We start from the raw sequence: 24,258 nt of genomic DNA, 5'->3' as shown, positions 1-24,258 counted from the left end.
CACTATTAAAGTAATTGCAACAGAGAAGAATGGAGAATAGTTTATGCAAACAGGTGTTGTCCGTGAGTACGAAGTTTTTGGTAATCGCAGTGATTTCTCAGACTATGGGTTTTGTCAACGTTACTCCAGGTAAGATTAAAATATTCTATTAAACTTTGTAAATAATATTCGTATTAACTAGATAGACAATCGAATAAATGTATTCTAGCGCGTCAGTCTTTTCTTTTTTTTTTTCTTTTTTTTTCTTTAATGAATGGTAGGTCAACAGTTCGTTTTTGACGGTTAAAGTATTTTTATCAAATGCTACAATTTTATTAAAAATATTTTAACTACTAAACATATCGTTGATCCATCAATAACTATACGTATAAGAGTAGGATCGTAGAAGGATAAAATATTAAAAGGTATAAAAATTAGTATTCGTAGAAACGTACAACCTTTGGCGACCCTCGTTTTTCTGATGTAGCAAGCAGTTGTGCGTATAAATGAAATAAACATACTTTCTGTGCAATTTGTTTCGATGGCTGACACAACAACGACTTCTTCTACTTGTTTGAGTCTCGATCCAGTTTCTGTTGAGCGCGATGGCGTTTGATATGTCACGTTTAAATACATGTTCATAAACAACTTGTTTTTAATATGAGTTTATATTATTAATTTATTCCAACAATCTGTATTAATTAATTATGAAAAAGTGTACAAATTCGTCCTTATCAAATCAAATTCGGACAATGTAAACAAGTTGGTTGCTCGTTAAACATTTTGTATTCGTATCTATATCGGCAATCGAGAGATTGTTTTTTTTTTTTCAAGATCTAACTTAACTACAGAGTCACTAATAAAGATTATTACGTGCTTTATAAATATTGATATTTACAAGAGCGAAGATGTTACTTTTTCATCTTAAAGTGACGTTAAAATAAAAGAGAACAATAATGCACAATAACTGCGATCTTCAAATGATATGAATTCAGTTTTATTTGTTTGTTCAGCGTATGATGAACATTCCACAAGAGTGTACAACGTAGGCGTTCTTATGGCTTCTCGCTTGAATAGTCCTTTCGATCTGGAGAGATGCGGTCCAGCCGTCGACTTGGCTTTGGCCGAAGTAAACGACTTCTTAAGCGTGCACAACGTAAAGTTGCGCAAGGTTCAAGGAAGGTAAGACGAATGTAAAAAATATTCCATCGATACTTTTCATAGCCTCCGTTTCTTGACCCTTGGACGACCATCGCTTTGGTACGTTTATGCGTAGTAGGGTCGTTGGTTTTACGTCGTATTTTCGTTTGCCGATAATTCGCTCGTAATTCTTCTCGTACTTGTTTATGCGTTCTACCGATTGACCTTCTGTTTACGTAAAACGAAAGAAAAATAAGAGAAGTAGAATAAAGTGTCTGTGCCCTAGATCGCGTGTATTACGCGCGACCCTGTGTGAACTGATTCACTTTTGACCACGCGTTCTCATCGCTTCCATGTCATTACATTGATCCAATTGGACAGACGTTTGCCGTTTGCACAAAAGACAGGCCTTCGATGCCGTGACTCGTTGATCGTGACCACTGTTTGGTGAAACGAGATTAGTCGTCTGAAATTTGAATAAACTCGGAGAACGTAGTAAATTTTGAAAAGTTAAAAATAATATCATCGTTTTCAATTTTTTATAAAAGAGTATCACAGTTACAGTTGTATATTTGGCTACTACAAAACGTTGTCACCTTAAGAGCTATCTTTAAAAAGCTTATGTCGTTGGACCTAACAGTTTGTTTTGATTCTCTACCTTCGGTGTAAGAACGTGAGCTCCAAGCACGCGACGTGCGTATATGGTCTGCGAATACGTATATCTGGTGTGCAAACGTGACCTACGAACGTGCAAACGTGGCCTGCAGACGTGGACAGCGAATTTTGATTTTTGCCCCGAAGGCTCGTTCAAATTTCGCATTGTGCGTCGTATTAAAATACTATTATTTAGTCGTAAAATAACTTTCAAATCAGGAAACAAACAGAAATGTATTTATCGTGTTCTTGCGCTATCATATTCGATTAAAATATCAAAAAATATATATAAAAACCAGCAAATGCCAAACAAGTACCGATTACTAAAATATCGATGCGAAATATCAGATATCGAATATGAAACTTTCGCTGTAAATCTAAAACTAATAAAAGTTCAACGAGTGTGCGATCGAACGACGTAGAATTAGACTAATCCGACAGAACGAATTAATCCACGTCACAATCGGTTAACGAAGGTAGCGAAGGGCAAGGATCACCGAGCGCGATAATATCCCTAGGATCAGCCGGTATATCCAATCATTGGCCATTCAACGGTACGATTTAAATCTATCATTATTTCCGAGTGGTTCTTTACACTTGAAATGACGCAGCATTCTGCCAGCCCCTCCAACAATTATCAATCATTCGAATCGTACGTGCGTTACGAACGTTCCACGGGTTCTTCGGGGATATCTCTCGTACACGACAGCCTGTTTCGATCGTTTCCTCTTTTCCCTTGGACCGGTAATTCGATCGCAACCTGTTTGCACGACGAAACACCATCATCCATCAACTCGTTTGCCCTCTGTTCCTTTTCCCGGTATTGTTTGATTCATACAACCCATTGTCCCACGCTTCCTTTTTGTTCCGTCGTCGACTCGAATGGGATCGTGTTGCGGAGAAAACGGCGCACAGGAAAACACGTGATCCTGAAAGATTGCTGACAAATAGTAGACCGGGAGGTCACGTTAAAGCGGACCTTCTTCCTTTGGATCGATCCGAGCAAGTACATAGAACGACGACGAAAACAGACTTCGCAACTTTTCGAACAGATAATATTTGACGAACGAAGGAGAAAAGATTTTTAACGTTATATCGAACTTTTTCCTCGTGTCCTTTCGTCGTTAAGGAATTTCTCAATTTTCAGAGAGATACGAGAAAATCGTTGTTTGCCGTGTACAGTGGCTGGCGAAAATATTTCAGCACTCGTAACGGAAGACTTTTACATCCACGTCCGAATCGATACTTAGTTATATTAAAAAACCGAGAATATCGATATACGTATGAAATTGGTATATGAAAATATTTACGAAACATCGAAAAGCTTTTAATTAAGCGCTTAATGGTCATGCTTTTAATAGAAATTTCAATATCACGTTTGTTTGTTTTTTATTCTAATATTCGATACATTTCCACTTTGAATTCCTTTTCATCGTAATTTCTAGTAGAATTATGAACCTAAAAACGGAATTACAAATTGGCCAGGTACGATACAATTCTACTTTTACTATTCGTTAATCTTGTTTCGTTTCGTAGATTTTTTTTATAAACTTCATACTTTACTCAACGGGATTGTGAATTTTAAAAGACAGAATTATTAATTAACTAGGAATAATATAACCTTGTGGTTATATATCGACATGGTTTTATTTTATATAATTAGGTAATTAATGAAATTTGAAAAACTGCAACCCTATGATTCGCAGCTATCCATCGTGTAGCGGATCCGCGGCACCAGGTTTAGCCGCTGACATGCACTTCCGGGCGAACGTGATCGCGTTTATCGGTCCAGCCTGTGCTTTCGCCTTGGAACCCGTGGCAAAACTCGCCGCCTATTGGAACACTCCCATAATCACTGGAATGGGTGACCAAGTATCGATCATTCTAATTCGCTGTAGCTCGTCAAAAACAAACAGAAAATGAGCCTGTACATTTTTAGAAGATATTTGTATCTATCGTTAAAAATCCAATCTCTCCACATTCCTAACAATAACTCGGACATTTTCTTATTACGGATATATCGGCTCTTAAATTATAGAAAGTTAGTAGAAAGTTAAAAGAAGATGATATATATAGCGTAAATTGCACGAATAAAATTATATAATTATATCCGTAGTCTACTCGTTAACAATTATTTACATAACGCTGTTCGTTTTCATATTACGACATTTTCAACTCAATGAAGCCGCCATCGGAGGAAGAACTGTCCGTAACATCGGGTATCCTTGGGAGAATCAATAAATGGAAGAACGAAAGCTCGGTAAGGAGAGTGTAATTATACTTCTATGTTCGTTAAGTTAATTGATCGCGTTTTTCGCTTAATTATCGCATGTAACGGAAGCATTTAGGTGGAAGAGAACACGAGATATTTCTCCTGATACCGCATCCCTATTTACGACTTCGTTAGTATTCTTAATTAGTCGCGCGCTTGTTAACGCCACTAATATAAAACTAAAACCTATATCGTACGCGCGAATAAAATAACCGAAAGTCACAGGTAAAAGAGGCGACAAGTCCATTTTTGTGTTTCGTAATTTCAATTTTATTTAATCTGCGATGTTTGAATCTGTCTCTCAGCTATAAATTCCGTTTTAGAGGGGAATAGATAAATAAATGAAAACTTTCTGCGATTTATAAATTATATTTCAAAAGTTTCTTAAGATATATCATTCGATGCTGAATTCTTGCTTTCAAGGGAATCTTCAAAGACAAAAGCAAATATCCAACTCTGACAAGGATGTCTTATTGCCAGTGTCGACTTCGACTGGTATTCTCTAGTATATTTAAAGAATTTGGATGGTCCCACGTAGCGCTGATATTGGACAGATCCGATCTGTTCTCGTGGACTGTCGGGAAAAATTTGGAATACGGTTTAAGAAAAGAAGGGCTGTTGAAGTTCGTGAGAGAACTCGATGGAAATTCCGAGGACGAGTCCTACCATTATTATTTGCGCGATGCTAGTATGTACGCACGAGGTAAACGTCACACACACACATATATATATATATCTGGATTTCTTTCAAATTAACATTTCTAACAGCGTATTTTTTCTGTTTCTAAATTAACACGTCATTCGTTTTCCGACAGTGCTGATCCTTAGCGTTCGAGGAACTCTGGTTAGGAAGTTTATGTTGGCTGCTCATGACTTGGAAATGACGAGGGGAGATTGGGCGTTCCTCGATGTTGAAATATTTCAAGTAAAACAAAAGTTTCTCTTCTAAATATAGGGTGGTTAATAAGCTACCAATCGACAAGAGATTTAATAACTCGATACTTTTCTGAAAATTATGAAAATCTTTTTTCCATGATACGAAAAAATGATTTAAAGCGTCCATTATTCTTAACTTGGCGAAAGTAGACCGATTTTTCTAACTAAAATAGATAAATAAAATAGGTAAAAGGTAAAATAGATGAAATAAAAGTAGCGTGGAACAACGTCGCAATTAAGCGACGCGGAAAAATCTTCGGAGCTTCCTTTACAGATGCGAAACTATTAAAATCAGTCGGCACTCGGCTGGCCAGCCGTATCAGATATAAATAAATATGCGATTAATTTCGTTAAATACGCGTAGGAGAAAATTTATATGGATGAATAAAATTAACGAGTTAAAAGAATTCGATCCGAATTCAAATTTAAAATCCAAGTCAGAACGCTTTAATTGGAATTGAAATTGCAATTTGAAATTGAAATTTCTTTCCCTTTTTAATAAAAATTCAGGGAGCCTATTGGGGTGACCACGATTGGCAAGTTGACGACGAGGATGATGCCATTGCTAGAAAAGCGTACGAGGCACTGCTCAGAGTATCTCTTTTGCAACCAACCAGTCCGAGATTTCAAGATTTTGCCGACACTGTTCGCCAAAGAGCTCAAACCGACTACAATTATTCTTTCTCAGAAGGAGAAGAGGTATTAGTATCCTATTAGCCTGTAAATACCGGATAAAGATAACTAAACTGATAAATATTTAACGAGTCTTCGCGGACAGAGTTATACCTTCAAAGTGCCAAAAAACCGATACCCATCGAATAACGTAAGAAATTTTAAAAGAATTCTTTTAAACCCAACAAATCCATCGGGTAAAATGAAACGATAATACCAGATAATAATCGAAAAAACGACAAGCATAACGAACAGATCTTATTATCGCGTTCCAGGTGAATTTCTTTATCGGAGCTTTCTACGATGGCGTATATTTGCTCGGAATGGCATTGAACGAAACTCTGTCCGAGGATGGAGATATCAGAGACGGCATATCGATAACGAGGAGAATGTGGGACCGAGACTTCATTGGTATTACGGGGCACGTGAGGATCGACGACAATGGAGATCGCGACGCGGACTACAGTATCCTGGATTTAGATCCTATCACGGGAAGGTCAGCGTCAATTAAGCCAGCCATTCCTCTGATCCGTTTGCTAATCAACCGCCATTCTATCAGTCCACCGAGTACATTCGAACCAAAGCCGCCGCCACTGTGAAACCCTCGAATTTACTTTGAATACCAAGCAGAATTTTGACGAAGCATATATACATATGTATCGCGTATACCGAAATTAGATATTGTTCTATAAATTTATGCGCAGCTAATATTACTTCGAAATTTTCTAGGTTCGAAGTCGTTGCGCACTATTTAGGATTAAATCGAGAATATAGTCCCGTGGCTGGGAAGAAGATTCATTGGCCCGGAGGAAGAGAAGGTCCTCCTGCCGATGTTCCGGAGTGTGGATTTCTAGGAAACGATCCTTCTTGCACGTCCAGGACTGAAGCCTATGCTTTTGTCGCTTATACCAGTTTGTCCCTCGTTGTGTTTCTACTCGTTGCAGTTACCGCGATATGCGTGTTGTACAGGCTAGTAATATTTCCATTTTACCGACATTACTCTGTAATACGGTATTATATATTATATGTAATATTATACGATTTTGTATAGAATTTTCTGTCAAGAGTATCGAAATTTGTATACACTTTTGTCCAGAATAATAACGTTTATGCGCGTATATTTGCAGACATTTGAGGGTGTCGGCCGATCTGAACAACATGTCCTGGAGAATCAGACCCGAAGAACTGCTTCTAGAAATAGGGAAACCGTTCTCTTCGAAAATTAATCTACACCAAGCGATAGCCGAGGTGAATACTAACGAGTCGAACGAAGAAAACCAATAACAAAATCAACTCTGTTTTTACAGAATTTTGGATTGGAGCAGCGTATTCGTCGTGGATCGCAATTCAGCTGCGAATCCTTACCTCCGACTACCGTATTCACCACCGTTGGAATTTATAAGGGAGAAAGAGTGGCTATTAAAAAAGTCACTAAAAAGAAGGTAGTTGACGTCACCAAGAAATTATTGTGGGAGATCAAACAAGTTCGAGACGTTACATCGGAAAATACTGTCAGGTATAATGACAATACGATTGCGTAGCAACATAACGTTATAATATTGAAAACGAACTATTATTCGCTAGATGAGATATTACAAACGAATTTCAGATTTATCGGCGCGTGTCTCTGTTCTCCATCACCGACCGTGTTAATCTTGACAGAGTATTGTCCTCGAGGTTCCTTGAAAGACGTCCTAGAGAACGAAGCTATTAAATTGGATTGGAATTTTCGAATGTCTCTAATCCACGACATCGTTAAGGTACAGCAGATGCACATGTTGTATCACAGGTTCATTTCATCCAACTATGCTGAATTTAAATTCTATATTAAACAACACGTTCTTTTCACGTCGTGTTATTCCTAAAAATAAATCCATAAAACAGACAATAATATATTTCAAATTTATATAAAAGTTACATATTTTACGTTAAATAAAAAATATTATCATTGCTATATCAATTGACGTAAATTTACGTAAAAGTTCCTTTATTTATTTATCCCAAATTTTGTCACCGCCTTCCATGGTTATTTGTTATAACTCATATAATTCTCTCGCTGATTTATCGATATTCGAATAAAATTTGCATAATATTACTAGAATTGTATAAATACAAAAATGTTTCATTTTTTCAGGGAATGTCTTATCTTCATGCCAGCGAGGTATCAGCACATGGAAAGCTTCGATCCTGCAACTGTTTAATCGATGGCCGTTTCGTCCTAAAAATTTCAGACTTTGGTCTCAAAACACTGACTACCCCGTCTGACATGATAATGGATGATAATTATTATACCAGTACGTAAGAGCAGTTTATGAAAAATGAATGGAAAGTTATTGACCTTTATGCGATTATCGTTTGATAGAATTGCTTTGGATCGCTCCGGAACTGTTATCGTTAACTGTGACACCAGGCAGTGCGGCAACTCAGAAAGGGGATGTTTATAGTTTCGCGATCATCTTAGAGGAAATCGTGGTTCGTGGTGGCCCGTACGAATCTGTGAAATCGTTTATGACTTCCCAAGAGGTATGATAGAAATTTCGACATAACTTTTAGAATGTGCTATGATATCCAGTTACAGTAAGAATTATAGAACATAACTATAAACAGAATAATTGATAACAGAAAAAGAATAATTAAAAGGATAATTACAGAAAAATACAAAAAAATTAATGACTACTAATAACTATGATTATTTGAATATATGAACGATAATAAAGATTAATTTTTTAATGCGAATTACTGCTATTTGCTGTGACTTACTGTAATCACGTTCAAGTATCATGTCACATCATGAAAATTATACATTTTTATTAATATCGCTGAGTATTGAAATATTTACATCGTGTTAAATTAGTTAAAATTAGTTCAATTAGTTAAATTATCGTCGATAATTCTTGTATAAATTGCCCAAAGATCGTGAGCCGGGTTGCAGCATCAGAAACACCATCGTTCAGACCGGAAGTGACACCAAAAGATTGCCCACCTGATATCCTATCCCTTATGGAGAAATGCTGGAACGAAATCCCAGATGAACGACCAACGTTTCATGCAATTCGCGAAACTATACGTGGCATTATGAAGTAAGTTTTGTATTTCTCCGTAAAAAAAATACAAATATTTTTCTTCGACAAAGCGTCTTTATCTAAAACTGAAAATGACATTAGATTAAAAAAAAGCCGTAACATTTCAGAGGCTACTGTGAAAATTTAATGGACGATCTGTTAAGACGTATGGAACAGTATGCAAATAATTTAGAAGCCCTTGTAGAGGAGAAAACGGAACAGTTAAGTCTAGAGAAGCGACGTAGCGAAGAACTACTGTATCAAGTGCTTCCAAGGTAACGATATGTTTAAAATATTTCTAAATCCGAAATTTCTTAAGATTTCTACATTTCTTGATATTTCCAAACGCTGTTTCTTTCGAGAATAAAAGAATTTCTATATTTATTTATAATTAAAATGTCACAGGCAAGTGGCGTGTCAGTTAATGGCTGGAGAGCTGGTTCAACCAGAACAATTCGAGTGCGTGACGATTTATTTCAGTGACATAGTTGGCTTCACGGCTCTCTGTGCACAAAGTACACCGATGGAAGTGGTGGATTTTTTAAACGACCTCTACAGTACTTTCGATCGCATCATCGAATTCTACGATGTTTATAAGGTACTTCGATATCGATTAAACTAAATATCGACCAAAGCTAAATGCAAAGCTGTTGCTCAACCACGGATATTTATGAACTTATGAAAAATTTAAAAATGACAAATATGTAAAACATCCAAAGTAAAGTACTCGCTATATTTAGATTTTATTTTCTTAGTTATATCCATAAAAATATGAAAATATGAAAAATTTTAATTAAATATGGATTAAAATCCATTTTATTCAATTTATCTTTATAAATATCCGTAACTTGTTGTAGTTATTACAATTTTGAATAAGATGCTCGCATCGCTACTAACATATAACATAATTAAACTAAGGTGGAAACAATAGGAGATGCATACATGGTAGTGTCTGGCTTGCCGGAAAGAAACGGCAATGAACACGTGAGAGAAATTGCCCTAATGGCTCTAGCGATTCTCGATTCTGTACGTTCCTTCACTATAATGCATAAACAGAATGCACAACTCAGTGTTAGAATTGGTGTACACAGTGGACCTGTTTGCGCGGGTGTAGTTGGTCAAAAGATGCCACATTATTGTCTTTTCGGTGATACAGTAAATACCGCATCAAGGATGGAGTCTTCGGGACTACGTAAGTCATTTTAAATCATTTCCGGAAAACCTCGTGATATTAGTATTTCTATTTAATGATATACCATTAAATTTTAATTCTAATTCCAAATTTATTTAAAAAAAAAAAAGAAAAACTCTTTGGATCACTTTGAATCACTGATATTTCCTTTCATTCCAATCCTTTTCTTAAATATGTTTGATACAGCGCTACGCATACACATTTCCGAAGCAACAAAATGTATATTGGATAAGTTTGGGACATTCGATTTGGAACTGAGAGGTGAAGTGGAATTAAAGGGGAAGGGGCGAGTAACTTCTTACTGGTTAAGGGGTTGCTCCGAACCAGATCTAAGGCCACCAACACCGAAATACCGGAAACACAGCGTTAGTACACCGGACAATAATTTAAATCCTCTAATCTTCCCGCCTAATAATACAAATGGTGCAAAAGCCAACAACAATACTTTCATTAATTTATCCGAATTACAGCAGACCGTGTAATCTTCGTAAATTTAAAGGTATAGTGTAAAAAGAATCGATGTTCCATGGTAGATGTTCTTACGATTTAAAATTAAAGCTAGGACTCGTAATTATGATAAATTTATTTTATTTTTTCCTATTACGATACGTCGATTCGGAATGTTTATATCAATAACATTTAATTTATACGTAAGTAGAAGAATCTATAATAAGCTTTTGTCGTCAGGCGTGTATATTAAGTTGTTCATTTCGATCGATATGACTGTTCGAAAAATTGTAATATCTTTTTTATTCTGTTTGTGAAACAGTTCTACTTACCAATATCGGCGCAATTTAATACACTCGTCTAACAACAACGATTTACCTAAAGCTCCAGTAAATTGGAAGAGTCAACAGAAAAAATAAGAATTTCCTAAAAGAAATGGAAGGACACACTTTATCTTTTCTACTTCCACTGTGTCAAACTATTTGCGGTTTCAACGTACTGTAACTTCTTTCTGAATGTTTCTTGCTGAACAGACTACAGTAGAATTACCATCTTTATCTTTATTATCGTTTCCGTTAAACACTACTGGTAATCGGTTACAAACCTCTGTATTTTGTATTAGTGTGAAACAAAAAAAAATGTAATATTAAATGTTTTTTTTCTTTTGAACTTCCTAATAAAAGATATATCATGTAGATGTCTGCATTGTTTTCTTATCTGAAACAAATAGCTCTCATAGCAAGAAGCCTACTGCAATCTGCCTTATCAGGTAAAAATCAGGAATTCGTGTATTCTTAATTGTACTTTCATGTCCCTGAAAGGTTCGTTTAATATCAAATAATGAAGCTATTATACTTTGTTTTTTTTTTTATAAAATCAACTGTAGTACATTCAAGAGCATATTTAACAAATTAACTAAAAAAACAATCGTTGTTTATTACTATTACAGTTACAATTATTATTTTAGGATCCCTGTGCATCCCCCTGCTTAGGCTGACCTACTTTCGTTCATGTAAGGAGGTTTGCTCGCGTGCAGGGATATTTTGATCGATTTTTAATTGTCAATAGCTAAAACACAAAACCGAAAACGCTGAGAGGAAATTTCCTTTCCATAAAAAATATAGTAAACGATTAATTTCTCTTTCTTAGGCAACCCATAATTAGTTTCGTTATTGCTCGATTTTGTCATTCTCATACTTGTCCATTTTGGGTAGAAAAGTAGATATAAACTTTTCCGTAGAACCGTACAAATAAATAGGTTCTTGTCTATGCTAGTGTACAAACAAACGCGGCAGATCCTTAATTTTATAGGTTCTTGTATATGCTAACGTCAATTGAACTCGGCACTTGGCCGCATGGTGCAGCACTGCTAGTCCAGAAACAACCAATTTCCATAAGCGTGAACAGTGTCATTTTCTCTCCGTTAAGGCATATGTATACATATGGGTAGCGGTAACATGTTTAGTCCTAAAGAGAGGCTTATCGAATAAAATCTTTAACAACATTGTTATCGAACAACGACGTTTTATTTTAATTTGCAATATCGGAAACATACTGTATCCTGCTTTTAAAGCTTTATATTCATTGGATAATCTAACACGTCTTTCTTTTAACAGGGTAAGTTATGAATTCATGATTATACTGTATATTCATAAATGTATATATGCTTATAATATTTAAAAAAATACACTTCGTTTAAAAAATGACGTTAATTATGATTGTAATGAGATTAAACAAATCTGCAGATGATCTTGATGATGGTTTTACGTTAGAAATTGTTAATAACAAAGTCTCAGCAAATGGCGATAGAGAAAATTCAATTAAAGATACGCAAGGAGGATCAAATGATCAAGAAACTATAAATACCCAGATCTTTTAAAAAGGGAAAAGGTCATGGAAAATGTAAGGAAGGAATCGCCTGACAACTATAAAGTACCAGAAAATTTTGAAGAGTTACAAGAATATTTACAAAATTATAATGCCGATTACCAATCGATTATCGTAGATCGTATAATTAAATGTAATCATTTGTACAACATCATGTTGTAGGAAATGATGTTGGAAGCATAGTTAAAGGTTTCCAAATTATCAATAGGTAATATATAACTCTCTAATAAAATCTATTTACTTGTATTATATCTGTATTATGTTACACGTATTTATTTCAGATTGTCTCCTTTCTTATACGATCTTGCTCGTCTAAATCCACAGAATGCCACGTCTGTTATACAAGGAATAACCAAAGAAAAGCACGACGACTTTGAGAAAAATAAGAAGGAATACCCTGGCCTAGATACAGTATGTTTAACATGTAATTATATTAGAAATATATTTTCAACGGTATTAATTATAATCTTCTAATAAAGATCTTTTTTTCAGCTTATTTTTTTCAAATTGGTTTCTTTGATATTTCCAACTTCTGATTTCAGATATCCTGTAACTACTGCCTGTGCAATATTTATGTCTGAAATACTATTTAGATGTCGTATTAAAAATAAAATAGATATTTCAAAGGGTCTTTTTATATGTACTCTTATATTAGAGGTAATTGTTACTACCGCTGTTATATTTTTATACTCTGCAATACGCTATATTAATAATATTCCATTCACAGTATACGGTATTAAGTAAACGATTTGCTCCATGTGTGATAAATTTCTTACACACAATAATTTACGTATCCAGTCCTAAACATCTAATTCAAGATATAAAAACCATACCAACGTTTAAAAGAATCAAACACTCAGGAAATTCATTAATACTAGATGAAGATCAATCTAAGTTAGATGTTAATCCAAGTAGTAGTTATGTGAAAGCGTCCGATCTGATAGACGGGCCCTTAGACGATGATTTCAAGATAAGAGCATTATTAATAGCTGTAAATTTATTGGAAGAATTTAAGATTATATTAACGATGACTTCGGATATAACGAATCGTGATCGCTATATTAGCGTTTCTTAAGATTCTTATAATTTCATTAATTATAATAAATGTAAATAAGCATTTTCATAAGAAAATCTTTTAACTCATTTCGTTTATGAAAATAATACTGTAATTGTATTATACGGACATAATTCACAACACAAAATATAGATTCAAACACAAAATAAAATTCTCTCATCCAAGGCTTAGTTGTCAAGAAAAGCGAATTCGAAAATTTATCAAGTGTACTTGAATTTGGCTAATTACTGACTGAAATAAACAGTCAGGAAAAGGTTATTCTGCGAAAATAAATAGAAAGTGATATAAAATTTTCGAGAAAATAGAATTTGAACGTGTTTAGTTAAGAATTGTCCTAGTGTACATGTATAATAAGTTGTTTTCAAATTTATTTTTCTCGGAAACAAAGAATCTTGTGAATAAATTTTATTCTACATTTTTGACTTATTTTCATATGTAAAATAATCTGATTATTTATTTCTATCTAGTGTGGAATTAGTAATATTCAAATATACTTGACAAATTCTCAAACTCGATTTTCGCAAAAACAAAGTGTTGTACGAAAAGATTTTATTTTATATTTTCTTACTTTTTCATAAGGAATCACCTTACGACCGCTTGTATTATATGTACATATTTTTCGGCAACACCCTGTACAAACTGATAGCATTTTAAGAATAAAATGTATATAAACAATATTATGTATATATATATATACATATATAATAAGTGGTTTCTAGAGATATATTTCTTACTATTTATACTGTACTTTTTTAATTAAGTTATTGTTATTCTAAAGTGATTAAAATGAATCAAATAACCAGCTTTTTCCCGAAAACTTGTGAAATGAATTATGTGCATTTAAAATTGTATCTTTGTTCATCATATATTCTGGTAAAACTAAGCAAGTTTTAAAATTATTATATATATTATTACATGGAATTTGAATACGCTTAAACTGAAATTCATCGCTATCTGTAATTTCGCAGACAGGTACTGATTTCTTTTTTAAATAAACGAACGAATGCCATTTATCGAAGTATTCTTTTAAAATTTCAAAATTTTGAAATGACCTCATTACTGCATTTTTTAATTGTAAATCACGTTGACAATCGATATTATAAAGGGAATTTCTTAAAATTTCTTTAAGTCCTTCTCGTAACAAGAGCTGTTTATGTAATTTCATTGCCACTTTCACATCATCGTTCATTTTCACTTTTTGTGCAATATACTGTTCCCAAAGCAGAAAGTACTTTCTCAAAATTTTATGTTCCATCATGGAAATCGCAAGAAATTCTTTTTTACGTATATAGAGAACATCTTGTAACTTGGAGTGCCAATGTAAAATAAATCTTTTCAATAGGAAACCAATGGCAATCTCGTTTAATTCTTGTTTACGAACCATTTTTATCTTGTACTGCCGGGAAAATTCTATCCAATTGAAAAAGTATTTACGAGTTACATTCGATTCCCAAAATTGAGTCGCTTGATATAACTTTTGTTTCTCTTGTATAACACTGTAAAGCGCGTTTCTCCATTTTTCTATGTAAATATATTGCAATCGTCGCATAATTTCCTTACTTTTATCGTTTAAATAAGATAATCTAATTCTTTTCTCTTTTCTATAAGCGGCATAATTATAAAACTTCTTTAAAGTTTTAATTGTCAACTTTTTCTCATAAAAATTGCCCGCTGTAAATATCTTTCTTCTTTTGCATTTTTTTTGAATTATATATAAACGCCAATTATCGAACATTATACTCTTTTTTCTGTTTTCAAATATGTTTCTAATTTCACGATTTTTTATTGAATTTTGTACACTCATATTATACCAATCTTGCCATGCAAAGAATGTCTTTTGTACAAGTTTGAAGTTGTAAAACATTTCGATATTTGCATTCATTGTCTTCTCCGTGATGGATTCATTTACACACTATATGGAAAAAATAAAATTTAACAAGAACGATGGTATGGATGCAATTCATGGATCAATTAAAAATCCTACCGATATAAAATGTTCAAAATATCGTTTTAACAATTTTGTTCTATTGTATACCGAAACACGTTCTTCTATATTTAACTTTTTTAGTTTGTATTCATGATATATTTTCCAAGCATCAAAATATTTTATTAACAATTTACTTTTATAATGCATAATTGCATGTGCTATTTTACTTTTTTGTAATATAAATTCACAACTATTAATCCAAATTCTTATGAAAGTTTGTAAAACTTTCTTTGCATAAAATTTACGTGCCTAAATAGAAAGTTATTTATAAATTAGGACACAATTACACAAGTCAAGTGTTAATTATTAAATTAACATTACCTTGTCAATTTTATCTTTTATAATTTTTTTCTCCTTTTGTAACGCTACATATAATTTCCAATTTGTAATACAGTTTTTCAAACAATATATATTGTAGAAAGCAACAGATTTTTCTAATAAGGCTCTTTTCTTATCTGTCATTGAAATACAATTATTCCAATATTTAAAATAGTTTCTTAATAAAGATTTAGAATAATGTGTCTCTGCTTTTTTATAATTGACAGAAACTATAGGGTCATTAGTGCACTTATCCATAAATGAAACAATATTTTTCCATTTTAATAATACATTTTTTGATAACGCATTCAAAACCTTTTTCTGTAATTTTTTGTGATAAAAATAATCTGCTTTATATTTAGCTCTTCTTGCATGTAATTTGTGTATAACATAGATCTTCCAGTATCCAAAAACATTTCTTAATATCACTTTATCATAAAAACTATCATGCGATTTCTGAGTAAAACTAAATAAAGATAATCAATTTTATATTGTTATATTATTAAGTTGATTATTGATATCTTACTTTAGAAATTGTTGAATATTAGTATTTATACTTGACATTTCAGTCTTACGTATTGTATTTTGCATAATATTAGATATATTACCATATTTAATTGTAGGATTTTGTGACAAAGTGCTTTTAAACCAATAATGTAGTGATTTCAATTCTAAATTATGCATATAATTATTATGAACTATCTTTTTCATTATTATATCAGTATTTCATTAACGTTCTTGTTATTATATAGGTTTTTTTGTAATGCTAACTTCATTACATTATTTAATTGAAGTATCACCAATATTAAAATTATGAAAGTGATTCATTGTTTTCAGTGTACCATTTTAATTGACAGAAGAAACAAATTTTTTTAAATATTAAAATACATTTTTATGCAATACATATAATAACACTTATCATCACAGTTTGCAAAATTCAATTCTCTCTGCTTCTGTAAATATTAAACTTGTAGGCATTAAACTTTTAGATCCTAAAATAAATATTAAGTATCAAAAGAGAAAAAAAAAATAAAAAAAAATTAAGAAATATGATTAATAAAATTTAACAAGCTAAATGAGTCAGTTCTGAATCTTGGAACATTACAATGAAAAAGTAACTGAGGAACTCTTGTCGTCCACGAAAAATTTCAATGTTGATCAAATATTTATTTCAATAAAATAAAATATTGTATTCGTCGTAGCGTTTATAATGAATTTGATATTTTGTATTGGTAAAATTCATTGTGTTTGTGAAGAAATGCAACAGGATTTGCATATAATATTCAATAATATAACCTTAGTAAGTATATTGACAGATAGATATGTACTTTACCTGTTAAGAAAATTATTATTTTACATGGCTCATTTATATATATATTTCTCTTATTTTATCTTTACTACTTCTTTTTCATCATTATTGACACCACTCCTCTATTTAATAACATGAATAAGATATGGCTGAAAAGATCCTGAAAGCAATATTATGTAGTTGTGAAAGTGCTAATAAGAATCTAGAAAATTCAAGGGAATATAAAAAACTACTAGAAGAGAATAAATTCCTACCATCTAACGATATATTCGATGCACTATGTTTATCTTTAACAAAACTATTGACATATAAGGTATCAAAGGAGGCATATCAACGTTATACTGTGAGACTTCATGTAATCGTGGGTATCTTGCATGTAAAAGTATATACAAAAAGTTTATTGTATTATTTCATAATTTTTCGTTATTTCAGGAAGTCCTACGAGAATGGTGTAGAATCAATGACGATCTTCAAAATTTCAAAGTACTCAGAGATGAAAAGCAAAGCTTAACATTACTAAAAAGCTTGTTGAAGAAATATTTAACAGATGATACCTTAGACAGCTGTGACTCAAGCGATAATCTATTATCCTTAATCAGTGCTTTAATATGCCTAGCATCCACAGATTCATACTATAAGTGTTACATAGAAAAGTCGATACTAAAACTAGCAGAATTAGAAACCTGCGACGAAAGTGAATATTTGTTATGTTATGCTGTACAAGAAAATTCCAATTTAGATCTCAAACTTTCAACCATAGAAACCATATATGAGTCACAGAAATGCAAATTAATAGAGCAACCATTATTAAATAATTTCATATCATCGTGTATTGATTTAAATAAAGACGACAATATAGATGATTTAGAGAATATAAATTTGATAGATCAATTATTCAAATTTGCCACTAAATCTTCATATATCTTCTTACTAATATGTGCATTCCTAAAGGAATTATTAGTACAGTTAGATCATGCTCCTACAGTTGTGAATTTTATACAGTCAATTTTAAAAAGCATTAAGGAACACTGTGAAAAACAAAATAAAGATATCGTAGACCTTTACCCAAGAAACATGCAATCCCTTGTAATTTTACTACAAATAGAACCTACACATCACACGGAAGATTCTAAAAATGGAACATTAAGGATGCTAGAGGATATTTATATGGAAGATGAAGATACCGTAATAACTCTATTGTCACATTACCCGCTGTGGTTAAAGTTATTTGGACAACTGTTGAGTCCAAGTGACGAGATGATGTGTTCATATAACGAGGAATCGAATTGTTTATAGTAGTAAATTATAATAAATATTGAATTGTACAGATGTTTTTTCAATTTGTTTTAAGCAATGACAAATGTATTTATGTATTTATAATATAAGACAATAAAAGAAAATCGAGATTTGAAAGTTGTAGTATCAAAAGAAAGTACCTTTATTAAATCACTGTCTAGCTGCATAATATAAATTTAATAGTTTCGAACAGAATGTAATAATTAACTTAAACAGTTCGCATACAACAGGTGGTTTTTATTTTGTATGTTTGTTGTGTAGTACGCGAATCTCAAGTCATATCCAACCATTAATCAGACGTCTTTATTACAAAACTTATCGTCTCGTGTTAAAACAAGCAAAGTATTTAACGATACCGATCCATCTCTACTTAAACAATTGAGAAAAAAAGAACAGAAACTCAGATCAGGTTATTCAATATTTCTTTTCTCTGCTCAACAACACTTACGTAGGGTTCCCTTGTTTCCAAATTGTGGAAAGAATGGTGCATTATGCAATTTCGATAGATTGATATTAAGAATAAGAATTACCGTTTCCCGAATATGTTAACGGATACGCATATAAATGTTTTCTCTGCTTCAATTTTTTCAAAGTTTTAAAAACAAAGAAACTTTTAACAACACGATATAATCACGTCAACTCGAGAGAAATGAACTAAATTTGTCTGGAGAATGTAATTAAATTAACTTTAAATTTGGAAAATGGCGCCGAAAATTCAAATTACAATTTATCGATATATATTCTTTTAACGATTGATAAAATTTGCATGCAGAAAGTTTTCAACAACAATAGAAAAATTAGAAGATAAAAAACATTAAAAAATTTAGTAATAAAAATTTAGCAGAAAACTCCATTGATACGGTAAAAGTGTTGTAATACACGCGCACGCACCACCATTCGCTCTATTAACTAGAAACCCGTGTTCGTTTGCAATGAATCTGAACGTTTCGACAATCAACAAGCGAACTATTCCCGTAAGATTTGAATGAATCTGTATGTTTACAAGGAAATGAAGCTACGCGTGAAACGCGATACATGAAGTATGGAACATAAAACAACAAATTAAACGATACTACACTCGAGCTGTGCGTTCTGAATTGGATCGCGCCGACTTTTGTCGGTTCCTTACGCGCCCTTCGCTCGCGCTTGCACGCGATCAGCACGCATGCGTGCTCGTACAGAACGCCATCGCAGATATTTAAACTTGGACAGTTTCTAAGCGCGGCACGCCTTGAATCTCCTGTGATGCTGTAGAACCGCTAGAAACATTCTCTTCGGACATCGTGCTTTTGCTCGTGCTTGACGTGGTTATAGCAGAACCAGAAGACAACGGGATATCGGTGGTTGTCGGGACTTGAGAGGCAGGAGCGGACATGGATTTTTCAGGACTGATGGTGGACGGTTCTGCTTGGCGTGGCAGGGATTTGCGTCGTTTCAAGGACTCGCGTTGCCGTTGATCGGCCTGCCGCTTTTCCGTTTTGTTCTTTACGCCAGCAGGTTTCTGTGTTACCTGTCGAAGCCAATATATGAATGCAGGAGCTTCTGATGGGTAGATGAATAGTATATACCTTAAAAGAGTCGTTTTTAAAGAGGAATGACGACAGAGTGCCGGGAAGAACATACACTGAATTTAAATAAAACCTTTATGGTGGGAACAGTTCGACCGTTTACAATCATATCGAAAATAACTTTTTCATAATTCGCTCTATTTCTTCCGGGAACTCTAATCATTCTATAGGGTGACTCGCATAGTCGCGACCAACTATAGCTATTTGCAAAGTGAAAGAAGTTACAAATAGATACATTTTAAGCGAGATATTTTAGACAAAAATTTATAACAAATTAGATTTTGTTTGAATCGTAAATATAGTCTTTTCTTACATTTTTCATTGGGTTTCACTCTACAAATAGCAATAGATCGTCTTCGAAGCACGAATCACCTTGCGCATAAGTAACATGATCAAAAATAGGCACTCATCACGAAATTCTAAGTAACAGTACTCTTTTGATTTAATCATAATCTTTGTCAAGTACGATTTTGAAATATGTCTCTCTCTCTCTCTCTCTCTCTCTCCCTCTCTTTCTCTCCCTTTCTCTCTTCTTCCTCTAGCAGAAGCGATTAAAATCGTTTAAGACCAACATTTATCTCCTACATGTTTTTATGCACGTAATGATCCATATAGTTCCTTCGTGGTACATCTTAAAGATATAAAATATTCCTTTTCTAACACAATTCACGGGATTCGCGTTTAAAAGCGGTCTCGAAGTATCAACGAGACCTCTGAAACGATAAATCTCTTTTAGAATATCGAAAGCGAATGTCGAAAAAGCATTGACCTCTCTTATTGCATCTTCCGTGAAATAAAGAAATAAAGAAATAAGAGATAAAAATAAAAGGTCGAGCTACGGTTTGTTCTCGTGACACGTGTTTGCAATAAACATGAAAGTTTTTCTCTTCAATGTTTTCAACGAGGAATTAATTTTAAGAACACGATATTATCTAAGAACTTAAAAATATCATTTTAATTACTTCTCATATACATGTTAGACGAATAGCTTTATGGAATATAAAGATTTCTGTATTTTAATCTAAAAGCACAATTAACGTATTTGTTGCAAAATCTAAAGAAATTTCATAGTTCTATGGAACGAATCATGTGTGTGTAATTCGTCTGTTGCGAATCGTATTCTGTTTTAAAAATCGCGTATAACGTGTTTTCTCCATAAAGATAAGAAATATAAAATAATTTGTAAATACAAAGAATCCTCGTTGAAAGAGAGGTTTGCAGCAAAAACGTGTCTCCACGCGCGATTTACGTGCACAATCGTTATTTGCTCTATCGACGGAAAAAGGAGATGCAGAGGGTGGGGATTGGTTTTGGATTATATGGAACGCTTCACTCTTTTTTCGTCCACGGTGAAAATGTCCAGGTAAAAGTATAGACAGTAGAAATGTTATAAAATGAAATACTCTGTTACCTTGTAAAACGTGTTACATTTAACATCGAGGCGATGAATTTTTTTTTATCGTTTAATGTTTCTGTTTTCAAACGTGTTGTGAGCCGTAATAGTAATGTTTCTATTTTTTTTTCTTAATTGTTTTTTTTTTTTTGTTTTTTCAGTTCCTTTTTGTTTTCATCGAAGTTGTTTCGTCGAAGACACAAGTCAAATAGACGGACAGCTGTGTTCATTTTAAGCCGTTATGCTTAAAATGAATGTTGATTTCTCTTATCGTTAGTGTTTCTTTTAGCTTTTCCTTTCTCTCTCTCTCTCTCTCTCTTCCTCTTTCTATCTCCCCCCAAATTTTTTGTCTCATTTTTTGACTTTCTCGTCTTTTTTAATCATACAATTATTTAACCCCAACAAATATACGCGTACACGATCGTACACGCGTATTATAGCGTCTAACGTGTACACGTGTACGCCAAGTGGTTCGTTTTCGTTTTTATTCTATTTTTGCTGTTTTTTTTTTCTTTTTTCTATAGTAACACTCTTTCTGCGTCGTTCCTTATATATATATGCGGGCGAAAGATCGTCTACAACCGTTATTTACAATATGGTCGACCAATGGCGACGGTATCGCCATCGCGTGTGATCCACTCGTACCATACGAGCACGCGTCGATCGATCTTTCGCCCTTTCCCAACTCGAACTTACTCTCCATCATTTCGCCTTATTCATTTTTTTTTTTTTTAATAGTTAATATATTAAAATATTACAAACTATGGCGAAAAACGTTGATTCGAAGAAATAATTAGTATGAACCATATATCCACAGCAGATCATTCTCGTGCTCGTAACATTTTGAAAACTTGACTCGATTAGTTCTTTTTCTTTTTTTTTTTTTATATAACAATTAATATTATGCTGATATCGATCCTCGAAATAAATAACGTTTAAGAGCAGCGAACTTTTAAACGTTCCTAGCGTTCTTAACGTCTCTTGTAACATCACACCGATGCTCGGGACGATGCACCTTGAAGATAAACGGGTACGTACGTACGACTTCACTTTTCCGTTGCGTTCCTTCGGGATACTTGGTTAAATTTCGATTTAGATTACAATGAATTCTCAGGGTTTGTATTGTATCGAACAGACGGATCAAAGTTTTAGAATTGTACATTTCGAGTATCACATAAGAAATGGGTGGTTAGTAGTAGTTACAAAACGAATATTACTGACCGATCAATCAGAACGTTAGGTGAAGATTCGGCTTTGGTACCGTAATCTATCGGCTCGTTGCATTCTTCGATTGTTCGAATGCAGAGTGCTAAAGTGCTATGGACATTAAGGCGAAATATACGGAACTGGGAAATAGATCTACCGTTACTCCTTATAACTATTTACAAAGTTCGTTAACCAAAGCTTATCGAGAGAAATAATACAATACAACGTGATGAAAAAGGCACAACAGTTGCATTTGTAATAAATCTTTTTTTTTTTTTTAATCATGTTCAATGAAAAATACTATGCACCATTTGCCAAAAATATTTGAACCCTTTATGGATGAAGGCCGTGATATTTCAGGCAGTGATTCATCATCGTTATCATGTCTTTGTGCACGACTTTCTTCAAACGAAATATATATGTATGTATTTATATGTGTATATATATATATATGTATGTACTAGAAGCAGGCTAACGGTTTATCAACCCTTTGCATTGTCAAACTCTTCTCGTATGTCAGTCGGCCAGCAACTTTACAAAACTATCCCAACTAACGTTTAATACGTGATTGACGATAACGAAGGGGCGATTGTAAAAGCTATTGCGCGTTCCTTTGAAGTGTTACACCATTTCGTGCCATTATTTGAAAAATACAAGATTAAAACTATTAAAATCCGATCGGCGTATTTAATCTCAGATTATTCAAGAAATGCGTGCTTAGTGGACATCGTACACCGAATGCAAAGGGTTAACAGAACATTCGTAGCATTTACGCAATTAGTCGCAGTAAAATAAATCGTCCGAAATTTATAACGTTACTTCGAAAAGTATTTTTGCCCGTAAAATGGGTTGACCTGTCCAATTGCACCCAGCACCTTTAAATACAATCTTATTAGAGTGCTACGGCTAACATGTTTCGTCATAGTTATACATTTATAAATTAAGGAAATTTGATATTCTTTTCGTTTTTATCCTGTGAGCGATAAAAATTGGTCTGCTGAACTCGTCTTCGAGGTTGCATCGTTCCCGCGATCAGTACTCGTGTTATTTTTTATCTTTTTGCTTTTTCCTTCTCTTTTTGTAAATCTCGCTTCGTCGATTATCTCGAGTATACACGCACATGAACACATACACGCACGCATGCACACACGCGAGAGCGCGCTATAAGAGGAAGAAAAGAAAACGCCATGCTTAAAAAGATGATTCTCCCTTTTGTTTCTTTTTTCTCTTTTCTTAAATGGTAGAAGAAGGGAAAAAAGAAAAAAAGAAAGAAATAAAAAAAAGACGATTCGTCGGTTCGCGAGAATTCACGGAAAAAATGTGTAACGTCGTCGATCGAAGTCTCGAGTTGGCGCCACTTTTCGATCTTCCGGCTCGATCCTTGTTCTCCACTTCTTTTTCTTTCCCTTTCCTTTTTTTTTTTTTTTCTATCTTGCCATTTCTCTCGCATAGCGTTTGCTTTGCGCGTACGGTCTACACACCGGTTTTATGCCAGAGCTGAGTGGGCCGATTAACGAAACGATTAAGAAATGAGGAACCGATAGGAAAATCGAATAATAAAAACAGACAAGTAAACAGAGAAAGAACGAGATACGAATTTGTTTAAAATTTATAGAAAGAAGTGAAACAAGATTGAGGAATAAATCGACGCGTGAGAAAAAAACGGATCGTTCGATGATGATCGACGATGCGTGTTAAAAAATGTGTGTAAAGGGTAAAAATAGTAAGAAAGACGAAGATGTAGGAGCAGAAGAGAAACAAAATGAAAAAATCAGCCCGCTCGAGGCTAGTCCTGACTGGTCGGTAATCAGGACACAAACTGACGATGGTGGTTCTTTCCTTTTTTCTCTGGTAATAATGGTACT

At 33.5% G+C, this 24,258-nt stretch overlaps 5 protein-coding genes across 13 annotated transcripts in view; 3 read left to right on the top strand and 2 right to left on the bottom strand.

Moving 5' to 3' along the window:
• The first annotated feature begins 1 nt into the window (after position 1).
• On the top strand, positions 2–11,049 carry LOC132914334 (atrial natriuretic peptide receptor 1). The gene is made up of 19 exons (XM_060973373.1): positions 2–129; positions 993–1,161; positions 3,480–3,645; positions 3,959–4,033; positions 4,469–4,748; positions 4,861–4,970; positions 5,492–5,680; positions 5,929–6,149; positions 6,383–6,622; positions 6,781–6,901; positions 6,961–7,169; positions 7,263–7,413; positions 7,788–7,947; positions 8,016–8,176; positions 8,567–8,733; positions 8,844–8,990; positions 9,121–9,313; positions 9,634–9,907; positions 10,094–11,049. The coding sequence occupies exons 1-19, from the start codon at positions 30–32 to the stop codon at positions 10,387–10,389; spliced, it is 3,429 nt and encodes a 1,142-aa protein (XP_060829356.1). The 5' UTR covers positions 2–29; the 3' UTR covers positions 10,390–11,049.
• Positions 11,050–12,056: 1,007 nt separating this feature from the next.
• LOC132914130 (nucleolar protein 14 homolog) lies at positions 12,057–14,329 on the top strand. The gene is made up of 5 exons (XM_060972966.1): positions 12,057–12,114; positions 12,404–12,449; positions 12,523–12,652; positions 12,734–12,898; positions 12,969–14,329. Exons 1-5 carry the CDS (start codon positions 12,057–12,059, stop codon positions 13,314–13,316), a joined length of 747 nt encoding a protein of 248 aa, XP_060828949.1. The 3' UTR covers positions 13,317–14,329.
• On the bottom strand, positions 13,952–16,559 carry LOC132914309 (uncharacterized). 4 transcript variants are annotated; one of them, XM_060973308.1, is made up of 4 exons: positions 16,393–16,559; positions 15,625–16,292; positions 15,301–15,552; positions 13,952–15,228 (listed from the first exon to the last, which is right to left on the bottom strand). In XM_060973308.1, the coding sequence occupies exons 2-4, from the start codon at positions 15,877–15,879 to the stop codon at positions 14,098–14,100; spliced, it is 1,638 nt and encodes a 545-aa protein (XP_060829291.1). In that variant the 5' UTR covers positions 15,880–16,292; positions 16,393–16,559; the 3' UTR covers positions 13,952–14,097. The 4 variants fall into 4 exon arrangements, with proteins under 4 accessions (XP_060829291.1, XP_060829293.1, XP_060829294.1 ...); XM_060973310.1 differs by having other exon boundaries at positions 15,625–15,942; XM_060973311.1 differs by lacking the exon at positions 16,393–16,559 and having other exon boundaries at positions 15,352–15,552; positions 15,625–16,170.
• On the top strand, positions 15,131–18,343 carry LOC132914324 (uncharacterized). Of its 2 annotated transcripts, none has more exons than XM_060973358.1 (3): positions 15,131–15,263; positions 17,074–17,291; positions 17,363–18,343. In XM_060973358.1, exons 1-3 carry the CDS (start codon positions 15,212–15,214, stop codon positions 18,224–18,226), a joined length of 1,134 nt encoding a protein of 377 aa, XP_060829341.1. In that variant the 5' UTR covers positions 15,131–15,211; the 3' UTR covers positions 18,227–18,343. The 2 variants fall into 2 exon arrangements, with proteins under 2 accessions (XP_060829341.1, XP_060829342.1); XM_060973359.1 differs by lacking the exon at positions 15,131–15,263 and adding an exon at positions 16,703–16,921.
• Position 18,344: 1 nt separating this feature from the next.
• The window catches only part of LOC132914319 (transcriptional activator protein Pur-beta), a 28,669-nt gene continuing 22,755 nt past the window's right edge, over positions 18,345–24,258 (bottom strand). For all 5 annotated transcript variants that reach the window (XM_060973346.1, XM_060973343.1, XM_060973344.1 and 2 more), the window contains one exon: positions 18,345–19,736. In XM_060973346.1, the coding sequence (XP_060829329.1) occupies positions 19,425–19,736 (312 nt within the window). In that variant the 3' untranslated portion in view covers positions 18,345–19,424. The remainder of the gene's footprint in view (positions 19,737–24,258) is intronic.

This window comes from Bombus pascuorum, chromosome 14 (assembly GCF_905332965.1).
Source record: "Bombus pascuorum chromosome 14, iyBomPasc1.1, whole genome shotgun sequence".
NCBI lineage: Eukaryota > Metazoa > Arthropoda > Insecta > Hymenoptera > Apidae > Bombus > Bombus pascuorum.
This window is presented reverse-complemented; position numbering and strand designations above follow the sequence as displayed.

Excerpts from the sequence above, each read along its gene's own strand:
- LOC132914334 (XM_060973373.1), top strand. The coding sequence starts at position 30 with ATGGAGAATAGTTTATGCAAACAGGTGTTGTCCGTGAGTACGAAGTTT. Across the intron at positions 1,162-3,479 it reads TTGCGCAAGGTTCAAGGAAG|CTATCCATCGTGTAGCGGAT; the intron begins GTAAGACGAATG and ends TATGATTCGCAG. Across the intron at positions 6,150-6,382 it reads TTAGATCCTATCACGGGAAG|GTTCGAAGTCGTTGCGCACT; the intron begins GTCAGCGTCAAT and ends GAAATTTTCTAG.
- LOC132914130 (XM_060972966.1), top strand. The coding sequence starts at position 12,057 with ATGACGTTAATTATGATTGTAATGAGATTAAACAAATCTGCAGATGAT. Across the intron at positions 12,115-12,403 it reads TGCAGATGATCTTGATGATG|GAAATGATGTTGGAAGCATA; the intron begins GTTTTACGTTAG and ends ATCATGTTGTAG. Across the intron at positions 12,899-12,968 it reads TATGTACTCTTATATTAGAG|TATACGGTATTAAGTAAACG; the intron begins GTAATTGTTACT and ends TTCCATTCACAG.
- LOC132914324 (XM_060973358.1), top strand. The coding sequence starts at position 15,212 with ATGGATTCATTTACACACTATATGGAAAAAATAAAATTTAACAAGAAC. Across the intron at positions 15,264-17,073 it reads AAAATTTAACAAGAACGATG|ATATGGCTGAAAAGATCCTG; the intron begins GTATGGATGCAA and ends AACATGAATAAG. Across the intron at positions 17,292-17,362 it reads CTGTGAGACTTCATGTAATC|GAAGTCCTACGAGAATGGTG; the intron begins GTGGGTATCTTG and ends TCGTTATTTCAG.
- LOC132914309 (XM_060973308.1), bottom strand. The coding sequence starts at position 15,879 with ATGGATAAGTGCACTAATGACCCTATAGTTTCTGTCAATTATAAAAAA. Across the intron at positions 15,553-15,624 it reads TAAAAGATAAAATTGACAAG|GCACGTAAATTTTATGCAAA; the intron begins GTAATGTTAATT and ends CTTTCTATTTAG. Across the intron at positions 15,229-15,300 it reads ATTTTGAACATTTTATATCG|TGTGTAAATGAATCCATCAC; the intron begins GTAGGATTTTTA and ends TTTTCCATATAG.